Source organism: Otolemur garnettii, unplaced genomic scaffold, assembly GCF_000181295.1.
Source record: "Otolemur garnettii isolate 467f Iridium unplaced genomic scaffold, OtoGar3 scaffold00011, whole genome shotgun sequence".
Taxonomy (NCBI): Eukaryota; Metazoa; Chordata; class Mammalia; order Primates; family Galagidae; genus Otolemur; species Otolemur garnettii.
Genome location: NW_003852406.1, coordinates 35,761,165 through 35,772,582, shown reverse-complemented (window position 1 = coordinate 35,772,582; position 11,418 = coordinate 35,761,165). Strand labels below are relative to the sequence as shown.

Genomic DNA, 11,418 nt, shown 5'->3' with positions numbered 1-11,418 from the left:
TTTTTTTTTTTTTTTGAAACAGAGTCTCACTTTGTCACCCTTGGTAGAGTACCTTGGCATCATAGCTCACAGCAACCTCAAACTCTTGGGCTCAAGTGATTCTCTTGTCTCAGATTCCCCAGTATCTAGGACTACAGGTGCCTGCCATGATGCCCAGCTACTGTTTTTGTTTTTGTTGTTGTTGTTTTTGAGGCAGAGCCTCAAGCTGTTGCCCTGGGTAGAGTGCCATAGCATCACAGCTCACAGCAATCTCCAACTCCTGGGCTCAAGTGATTCTTCTGCTTCCACCTCCCATGTAGCTGGGACTACAGGTGCCTGCCATAACATCTGGCTATTTTTTGGTTACAGCTGTCATTGTTGTTTGGCAGCCCAAGCTGGATTTGAACCCACCAGTTCAGGTGTATGTGGCTGGCACCTTAGCCACTTGAGCCACAGGCACTGAGCCCTAGCTACTTTTAGAGATGCGGTCTCACTGTGGCTTAGGCTGGTCTTGAACCTCTGAGCTCAGGCAGTCCACCTGCCTCAGCCTCCCAAGTGCTGGGATTAAAGGCATGAGCCACTGTGCCTGGCTACTCCTTGATCTTTTCAATGAATCAACTTTGGGAGTTTTTAATTTTCTCTATTTGTTTTCCATTCTTTTTTCTGGCCTTTTTTATCTCCTTCCTTCTGGTAGTTTTAGGTTCAGTTTGTTCCTTCTTTTCTAGTTTCTTAAGGTATGTATTTAGGTTATTGATTTGAAAATGTTCTTCATGTAGAATTTACATCTATAAATTTGCCTTGTCTCACTGCTTTTGCTCTATCCATTAACTTTTGGCATGGTGTGTTTTCATTTTCATTTGTCTTAAGGTATTTTAAAATTTCCTTTGTAATGTCTGACCCATTGGTTGTATAAGACTGCGTTGTTTAGTTTCCACATACTCGTTAATTTTCCAGTTTCTGTTCTGTTACTGAATTCTAGTTTCATTCCATTGTAATCAGAAAAGGTCAAAATTATATAAAGTGTTTTGGGGCCCATTATGTTCTATCCTGAAGAATACTCCATTTGTATTTGAGACTAAATATATATTCTGCTATTTGGCAGATGTTCTATATGTGTCTTTAGATAGAATTGGTTTATAGTGTTTAAGGACTGCACTTCCTTATTGATCTTTTTCTAAATTGTTCTTTATTGAAAGTGTAATTATAAAGTCTCAAACTAATATTGTAGAAGTGTCTGTTTCTCCCTTTAATTCTATCAATGTTTTTTTTTTTTTTTTTGAGACAGAGCCTCAAGCTGTCCCCCTGGGTAGAGTGCCCTGGCATTACAGCTCACAGCAACCTCCAACTCCTGGGCTCAAGCGAGTCTCCTGCCTCCGCGTCCCAAGTAGCTGGGACCATAGGCGCCCGCCACAGCGCCTGGCTATTTTTTGGTTGCAGCCGTCATTGTTGTTTGGCGGGTCCGGGCTGGGGATTCGAACCCGCCACCTTAGGTGTACGTGGCTGGCGCCTTAGCCGGTTGAGCTATAGGAGCCAAGCCACTATCAATGTTTTCTTCATATATTTTAAGCTCTGATGTTTGGAGCATATATACTTACAATTTTTATATCTTCCTGATGAATTGACTCTTATTAATAAATGTCTTTCTTTGTCTTTTATAACAGTTTTTGATCTTCTCCTCAGACTTGATAATTTCAGATGTCCTGTCTTCAAGTTTGCTAATTCTTTCTTCTATCTGTTCATATCTTATGTTGAATCCCCTTAGTGAAGTTTTCAATGCATTTTTTGTGTTGACAAGCCTCTGAATTTCTCTTTGGATACTTTTTATATAATTCCTTTCTCTTTGGTGTTACTCTCATTGTGTTATCTCTCATTTTCCTGACTTCCTTTAGTTCTCAGTCCATGTTTTCCCTTAAGTCTTTGAGCATATTCAACAATTGTTTTAAAGTCTTTGCCTAGGAAGTCCAGTGTCTGTGCTTCTTTAGGGACAGTTTCTGTCATTTTAATTTCTTCCTTTGAATGGGCCATGTTTTCCAGTTTCTTTGTATGCTTTTTTATTTTTATTGAAAATTGGACATTTGAAACACGTCTGCTGCTCTGAGTCTTTACAGACTGGCCCTGCACCTTGAGGTTAGCCCAAGCTTATCTTCTCAGGTCTTTTCTGAGCATACCTTGGCCTGGGCCTGCTTGTGACCTTCTTAATTGCCCTATATACACAGCTGCTTTTGTTTTGTTTTGTTTTTTGAGACTCTGTCACCCTAGGTAGAGTAACATGGCATCATAACTCACAGCAACCTTAAATTCCTGGGCTCAAGAGATCCTCTGGCCTCAGCCTCCTGAGTAGCTGGGACTATAGGCACCCACCATGACACCCACTAATACTTCTGCTTTTTTTAGTAAAGATGGGGTCTCACTCTTGCTCAGACTGGTCTCAAACTCCTGAGCTCAGGCAATCCACCTGCCTTGGCCTCCCAAAGTGCTGGGATTTGGGCATCTTAATTTCCAAAAACATCTGCCCCAGCTCTGCTTCAGGCTCTTAGATGACCTGTCATGTATCTGTGCCCATAATGGCTTTTTCCCAGATGTCTGCATGTCAGCTATTCCCCTATAGCTTTCCTAGGTCACAGTCATTGCTTTTCCACCTGGGAAGCCAAGTTAGGTGAAACACAGACACGTCAGAATGCTGCAGAAGTCTGCTCTGCTCACTCCCGTTCATGGGAGCTGTGGAGACTGCACCATGTTGGAGAAGTGGTGGGGCAAAACAGAGTGAAGACGCATTAAATTTCCTACCATTTTGAATGTCGCTTTGCGGAAATGGACATTCACTGGATTACTGTAGAGTGCCAGGGGCATCCCACCTTTTGGTGTCTTCATGCCACATTGGAAGAAGAAGAGTTGTCTTGGGCCACACATTAAATACACAAACAAAAGCTGATGAGCAGAAAAAAGGTCCATGCATTTTTGTGTTACCTGCCACCACAGATAAGCAAAGAAGTTCTCACATAGTCCACATGTGGCCCACAGGCTGGGGGTTGGACATATCTGCAAAACCTTTGGCTGTTTTCTAGAGCTCTTACAAGGTTGTTAAACAATCTTTCCTTGTGTTTAGATGTTTACATGGGCTAAAGAGAGCTTGGAGCTTCCTCATCCATCATTTCACTGATGTGACTCCAGTGTTTAAACTTTAATTTTTAAGTTATTACCACACAGCTGCTTCTTGTATTCAGTGGGGTTAGGTTTGAAAGTCCACTCCCCACAGCCATTTCTCTCTTAAATAGCTTGGACAGCAAGAGTGCCAGGACCGAAAGACAAGGGGAGGTGGCATGTCTAATTTCTTGCTGTGGCTGTTCGTCTTCGTGGGGAATGGGGCTTGAGCACCACACAACTCACTTTCTGCGAGGTGTGTATAGCCAGTCCTGAGGCACAATGGTGCAATGTGAAATTTGATGTGACCCTGCCTCACAGGTTGGGTCTCAGAAAGGAGCATCTACAGGCCTGGAGCTCTCCCTGGTGACCTAGAAGAGCTCCAGGCCACAGCTGACTCATTGCAGAATCTCTAAGAGAAAACCAGGGACCTGGGAGATCCATGCACTTGTCACATTGGGCCAAAGAGAAGAAGTCTGAGCATGAGGGCCTTCACTGACCTTGAGCCCGCCAGCTGCTTCTGTGTGGCTAGGGTGGACAAAGTCCTGAAAGCAGCAAGCAGCAATGAGGCTGACAGAGCCTCTACTATGGCTGCCTCAAGAGATTTGCTTCTGTGTCCAGTAGGACCAGGGAAGGGACCTCAGGACGGTGGCCACCCCTTCCACTGCTCTTGTGCTAGGCAGGCCAAGGGGCTATGAACCAAGGCTATCTCTGCACACATGGACAGACTGTCATGGGCTAACCTGTGTTTTTCTGAAACTGCACAGGGCATGGGCTGCTAGCCTGTGGCCAACAGCCGGGGCTTCCCCATCAGCAAAGGCTGAGGCCAAATCAGCACTCCCCAGTTGACCTAGTATCAGAGCCCATGAATCCCACCCTCTGTACTACCCAGAGGCATGGGGTTCTTGCTGGCTTCTGCCTAGCCCCATGGCTTACCACTGTCCACCTGAAAATAGGGAAAATAGGCCTCTTTCTTAGCACTTCTCCCCAGCACTGTCAGCACTGACTTAGCATAGGTGCATCTCTGAGCCCAGTGCAGTCTAGTCCCAGCCTAGGAAGACCTCAGAGGTTTACCTGCTGTCCTCAGGTGGAGAGATTCCAGGTAGAGAGCTAGGGTGAGTTACTGTCACTGCCAGGGCTAGACCCCTGCCAAAACCTGGGTCCTTCCAGTGCCGTGGGCCTCAGGTCCATTATACACAGGCTATAACTGGCACTGGTCTCAGGAGCAGCTCCAGCCAAAGCAGTCTGAGTCTGTGTAGCCCCAATGACAGTTGCCAGGCCTCAGCTTAAAGACAGCAATTAGAAGAGGAATGGGCAAAGGAGGAGGGCTGCCAATCTGCTCCATGAGCATATCCAGGGGTTAGGGTGGGGTGGACAGGCACCCAACCCCTGAGAGTAGGTTTTCTGTTGGTCTTGCTAAACACCCATGCCCTTGTCCCAGCTAGTCATTCACAGGGTGTGTCCTTTATACTCAGAATAGAACTTATCCCTCCCCAGATGGCCAACAGAACTCTCGTAGCCTTACTCCATACATGCCTTACCGTAGCCACTGCTCCTTGCTAAGAACTTTCACAAGCCCCCATGCACAGACTGTCAACAGAACACCAGGCCAAACCAAGTCCTTCCGTCCCAGGTTCTCTCACAGAACCAACTCCTGCAGCCAGCTGAGCATCCTGATGTCTTACATGCACTGTTTTTCTGCTGTATATAAAGCTGCTCTTTCTCTCACTTACCACCTGTCCACCTGAAAATAAGGAAAACAGGCCTCTTTCCCTAGGTGTGTGCCTTACCACATCTGGCCCATAGGGCAGTCTGCACATCAGACTCTCCCAAAGTACTGTAGAGGTCAACAGCACGTGTCAGAGGCAGAGGACCCCTCCAGGGGGACAGCCCCACCCTGTCCAGCCAGCCCCAGAGGAAAACATCCAGCAGAACAGCCACTGTCTTCTCACTTGGCCCCACACATGTGCTTAGGTCCCACCTGAAAGTCCCAGATCTTGTTCTGAGTTACACAGCCCCAGCCCTCAAGGGCACTGATCCTGTGCTGACCCTGTCGTCATGCCCTTAGCTCCCTGCATACACTTCCTGGCTCCAGCAGGGACATCAGGGTGCTCCACTTGTACACCTCCAACCCCATGGGCACTGCTCTTCCAGGGTCCACTCTCGTACCCCACAACCTCATCACTGCCCCAGGGGCAAAACTGAAACCTCAAAGAAAGGCAGCATCCTGGTATCTTTCAGGATAAACTTGCCTCTTCCCTAGGTCTTGTCTTAATTATATTTTCAGTTTATGTAAGCCTTTCTACAATCCAGATGATGTTCTAGAAGAGTTTTGACTACAGTACACAAAAATTCTTCAACTTCTGCTTTGTTTTTAATCTCCTGGACTGCAAGAGTGTCCACAGCCTTTTCAAATATGATAACCCAGGCACAGAAGAGAGGCGGCCTGGGCTCTTCCTATGGAGCAGGGAGGCAGTCTCAGGGTGTGGCCCTGCTGTGGGGTATGTCAAGCATTTCCTGAATGGAGAGATGGCTGGACTGTGATGGGCGTGAGAAAAAAAAGAAACTTCCCCTGAGGTATTCTAGCACCCTTTACCTATCAGGCCCAGAGAGGCATTGACATGTGACGGCATGTGACAGCAGCTGTGTCTCACCCCCACAACCAAAGTAACCTGCCTGCCATGCAGGCTCTGGACCAAGAGTCGCCCAGTAGCTGTCGACTGCCCTGCCATGCCGCGTCCTGGCTTCTCCTGCCCTGTGATCCAGTCACTGATCAGGGTCATATCCATAACTTTTATAATCATTCTTTCTCCTAATTTGTCCTTTTTTCTTTTAAAATCTCAAGCCTCTTGGCTCGGCGCCTATAGCTCAACGGGCTAAGGCGCCAGCCACGTACACCTAAGGCGGCGGGTTCGAATCCCCAGCCCGGACCCGCCAAACAACAATGACGGCTGCCACCAAAAAATAGCCGGGCGTTGTGGCGGGCGCCTGTGGTCCCAGCTACTTGGGAGGCGGAGGCAGGAGACTCGCTTGAGCCCAGGAGTTGGAGGTTGCTGTGAGCTGTAATGCCACGGCACTCTACCCAGGGGGACAGCTTGAGGCTCTGTCTCAAAAAAAAAAAAAAAAATCTCAAGCCTCTTTATTCTCCAAAACACTTTCCAAAGTTTCACAGGATGCTGTCCTCAACCTTGGCCCAAGTAAACTGCATATAAATTTTGCCCATTTCTTCAGGAGGGCAGGGTAGCAGAGGCCAAGCACACAGCTCTCCCGGCTCTTACCTGAGGAGCTCCCCCAAGGAGACATTTCAACACACGTTGAAAGCAGTATGTGGGTGGGGTAGGGTGTCCTCAAGCCCCCGACATGGAGCAGCCCCCACTCTGAAAGCAGCACAGGCCGGCATAGCTGCCCAAGAGGCTGTGTGGAGGCTGCTCCCAGGTGGAGTAGAGCCAGAAGCCAGGGCTGTGACTGTGTTTTCTGCTTTTCAGACTGACGAGGAGAAGCAGCAGGGCTTACCTGTGGTGATGCCAGTTTTTGACAGAAATACCTGCAGCATCCCCAAATCCCAGCTCTCTTTCATTGACTACTTCATCACGGACATGTTTGATGCTTGGGATGGTAAGAGATCTTAGCATGTTTTCCTTTAAACATTGGGAAACTGCATTTTAAATAACAAGTGGTGCCCTGGACTCTGGATGTGAGTGGAGGTGTAGACTTCAAGCGTTGAGCAAGAAGTGAACCAGTGCCGAGGGCCTTAGGGCTGCCTGTTCTGCCTGCCTCTCCACATTAAGTAGCCACCCTCCTAGATGACAGCATCTTTACACTGGCTTTATAGATGAGGGGATTGAACTTGGGGCCCCAGCGCTAGTAATAGAGAGCCCAGGGTTCAAGCCAATGGCACTAACTCCAGACCCAACGTTCCTGTTTAGGCCCTTAGCCGTCTGCTGTCTCCATCTCCTCTGGTCCTCACATTGTCCAAACCCATGGGCAGCTGGTGTTCCTGAGATGGGTATTACTGTTTTAACCTCTAGGTGGGACAAGGAGCCTGTCAAACAAAAGATTTTCAGAGAAAAGGATCCCACTAATCCCCCTGGGCTTCGGAGGGGACAGCAGGGCTGATAACATCCAGATCCAGAGACTCAAATTCAGATCCAGTCTGGAGGAAATAAGCCCTTTCTGGGGGCCTAGGATGCCCTGAGGGAAGCAGAGTAGGGGTGTGTGGCTGGGGAGAAGAGCTGAGGCAGCCTACAGAGGTATGGCTTTAGGGGCAGAATGAGCTCTGCAGTGTACAGCGCCTGGGCTGGGACCAGACTCAGGCCCCTCCCCCACCATTTCTTTAGCAGAGCAGGTGGAAAGAGACAGTGTGGGACACCTGAGAAGCCACGTTGGGGCTGGGGGCACAGAAGAGCCTGTCACTGCCTGTCCACGGCACTGCCATAGGCGGCAGACCACACTATGCTCTGTTTCCCAACCCCCTGAGCCCCAGAGGTGCTGGCTAGATGCTCACTGAGCAAATCAGCTCCCTTGTATCTTATTTAACAAAGTTACCAGCTGAACAGGTAGTCCACAGAGAAAACCATCTTCATTCAGACTGCAGGGTGTTTGCACCGTCTATTTAGCATTATCCAAATGCCCGCTCCCTCTGTCCCTCTTCCTTAAAATGCTCTCTGTAGAAAGCCTGCCCGTAAGCCCAGGCTCTGAGAGGAGATTGCAGTCCTGTCTTTTCCTCCAGCCTTTGTAGACCTCCCTGATTTAATGCAGCACCTTGACAACAACTTTAAATACTGGAAAGGACTGGATGAGAGGAAGCTGCGGAGCCTCCGGCCACCTCCTGAGTAGCATGGCTCACCACCAGGGCCCTGCTGGTGATCCTGCAGTCATCTGGAATTACTGAGGGCAGCCAGGGTTCCTTGGTCCTTTTAGTATTACGCAGAGCTGCCCTCAGTCTGCACCACCTGAGAAAGCACATGAGGGGCATCAGTGAACCTCTGCAGCCACCATCCAGGGTCACCACCACAAAATGGGACTTGGCCTGAGCTCTTCAGAAAGGCAAATGAGGACCCTGGTTTTCATCAACTTTCTGCAAAAACACAAGGTCTGGAGTGCCCTGCAAAGGGCACTGGTGGATTTCCTGCCAGTAGCAGAGAATATCTTATTGCAAACAACTTAGTATATTCAGACTTGAGAACAGCTGACAGCAATGGACCTTTACCAACTTTTTCACATCATAGAAGGTGCAATCACTCACTTTGGAACACTACTGAAAGTGACTTCTCTTTTAAAATTGAGTAGCAAATAAAAAATGAAAAGAAACTTTGAAGTTGATCAATTGTTAAAATGTTTTATTTATTTTATCTGACATTCAGTATTTTCTATGAATTTAGAAATGCTTCAAAGCCAAAGCCAACTTCAGATACCATGACCAAATCTACATGACTCGTATTCATACATTACTTGGTATACAGACTTATTTTCATAGTGCAAATATAAATGACACACTCTTTTACTGCACTATAGAAATACTTATGTTATGTTAAATTCTTCTAACTGAGGCTAATTGGAAGAAGAGGTTCTGGTGGTATGTCTCATTCCTCAGAGCAAAAGGAGAAGGCTGCCTCCAGCCTGTATACCCCAGGGTTCTGGCAGGTCTAGTCATCGGATAAGCTTTGCAGGCGACTCCCTAGGGTAAAATTACGCCTTTCTTGGTTTGCAAAGAAAAATTGGAACTTAACATTTTCTCTTGCAGTTTTATAATTGAATTTTCAAAATTCTGCCTTACTTATGCTATTTCTATAAAATATTCCCTATGAAAACAAAGAACAAAAATGAAATAGTTAAGGAATTGACATTTTTTTAACCAATCAGTTTTTATCTGCAGTAGAATCTTTGATTCCTTAAATTTATTAAGGTTCTATATCTCCACATTTTTGAACAAGCATAATACCATAAAGAATGACTCTCAGTGACATGTCAAAGTGTTTGTCATTTCATTTTAAACTTGTATTTGTTTTTTTCCAGGTAAAAATGAAATTAAACTATTTGTTTCTAAGACATCATGTGTTGCCCTTTCTTTTCAGTTTTGTTTTATAATACTTAATATTTAATCTTTTGCTCTTAGTAGTTAAATGACTTTTCTAAGGTCACATGGGACCATATGAATATTTTGAAAAATTCCTAGAACTAACTTTATTTATTTTTTTAAGACAGAGTCTCACTTTGTCACCCTTGGTAGAGTGCCGTGGCATCATAACTTACAGCAACCTCAAACTGTGACTAAAGCAAGTTTTTTACTTCAGCCTCCCAGGAAGCTGGGACTACAGGTGCCCGCCACAAGGTCCGGCTATTTTTAGAGACAGGGTCTTGCTCTGGCTAAGGCTGGTCTTGAACTCATAAGCTCAGGCAATCCACCAACCTTGAATTCCCACCCAGACTAACTAATTCACCACCTAGCACCTCTGAATGAGTATTCAACGATGTTAGGCACACTGAGAGTTGGCAGAGGGGCTCTCAGGATGGGCCTGGGTACCCAATACCCATTCAGAGATATCAGGACACTGTGGAAGGCCAACATGGCAAGCCCATTAGGGAATCTTTGTCTAAGGAAACAGCCTTCTTTTTCCTTTGACTAAGATGACAGTTATATCCTGAGCTGGAAAGAAATCTTTGTCCCCTCCACCAGGTACCAAGAAAGGAAAGAAAATGAACCATACAAGTAATTCAACCATCTCCAGCTGGAGACAGCAGTGCATATGATATACGAAGCACCACCAAGAGCTAGTAATAATCAAATAATCTGACAGAGACTTTAAGATAAGTATGCTTAACATGCTTCAAGAGATAAAAGAAGGCTGGGTACAGTGGCTCGTGCCTGTAATCCTAGCACTCTGGTAGGCTGAGCAGGAGGAATGTTTGAGACCAGGAATTTAAGACCAGACTGGGCAAGAGCAAGACCCTATCTCTAAAAAAATAAAAAAAATTAGCTGGTGTGGTAGGCACCTGTAGTCCCAGCTACTCAAGAGGCTGAGGCAGGAAGATCACTTGAGTCAAGGAGTCTGTTGCAGTGAGTTATGATGTTACCACTGCACTTGACCCAAGGCAACAGAGCAAGACCCTGTCTCAACAAAAAATAAAAGAGAAATGATTGAATAGCAACTATGAGGCAAACCAAGATAGCTTAAATAATGGGTAGATTTGAAAGAGATCCATATTAATAGGCATTCTCAATATGAAGAATATACTCACTGAAACATAAAACCTCGGTGTATATGTTTAACAGACTAGACATAACTAAACAGGGATTAGTAAGTGAGAAGACAATTAAGAGACTCATTTTAAATGTGCCACAGAGGCAGCACCCATAGCTCAGTGGTTGGGGCACCAGCCACAAACACTGAGGCTGGCATGTTCAAACCCAGCCCAGATCAGCTGCAACAACTGCAACAAAAAAATATCCAGGCGTTTTGGTGGGTACCTATAGTCCCAGCTACTTGGGAGGTTAAGACAACAGAATCACTTGAGCCTAAGAGTTTGAGGTTGCTGTGAACTATGACGCCATGACACTCTACCAGGGACAACTGAGTGAGACTCTTTCAAAAAAAAAAAAAGTAGGAGAAAAGTTAATACATGAGGGTAGAACACATTGCTTCCAAATGTGTCTATTACGAGATCCTGGAGGGAGAACAAGTGGCAGAGGTACCACCCAGAGGGAGGCCAAGACAACCCTGTGATGTGACAGGAGGCCCCAGATGTAAAGGGCCACTGAAGCTGAAGTACTGTAATATGACAAATCTGGGCGGCACAGTGAGACCACAGAACATTGAGCCCAAAGAAAAAAGTGAGAAGACAGATCACTCAACAGAGGAGCTCAAGTTAGGCCATCAGGCTTCTCATCTGCAACAACCAGAAGAAAAACATTTTCAAAACACTGAAGGAAATTGTCAACCTAGAATTACACACTTAACAAAAGAATCATTCAAGAGTGATGGCAAAATAAAGATAAGTTTTAGAAATACAGACAGAGCTAATTATAAACTCCCTCTGTGTCAATAACTACTGAAAGATGTACTTCTGTAAGATGAATCCTGTAAGAACAGGTAGGCTGTAGAAGAAGCAGTGTAGAACAAAGAAACCAGTAAAGACTGAATGAAACCAAGTACCCTCAGCCTGGAAGAAAGGGACAATGATGCATGGGCAGAAGTACAAATAAGGTGAGCTAGGTATTCAGGAAGACAAAGAGATGTTTGTTTTAGATACTCAGAATGAAGAAATTTCAAGGTAATTGTCAAAGGAATAAAAAAAAAA

General features: G+C 45.9%; 1 protein-coding gene across 1 annotated transcript in view; it reads left to right on the top strand.

Annotated features, from left to right (window-relative positions):
* The window catches only part of PDE8A (phosphodiesterase 8A), a 169,205-nt gene extending 160,037 nt beyond the window's left edge, over positions 1–9,168 (top strand). Inside the window, exons 21-22 of the mRNA XM_012801922.2 lie at positions 6,606–6,735; positions 7,850–9,168. Of these exons, the coding sequence (XP_012657376.2) occupies positions 6,606–6,735; positions 7,850–7,956 (237 nt within the window). The 3' untranslated portion in view covers positions 7,957–9,168. The remainder of the gene's footprint in view (positions 1–6,605; positions 6,736–7,849) is intronic.
* The last annotated feature ends 2,250 nt before the right edge of the window (positions 9,169–11,418 follow it).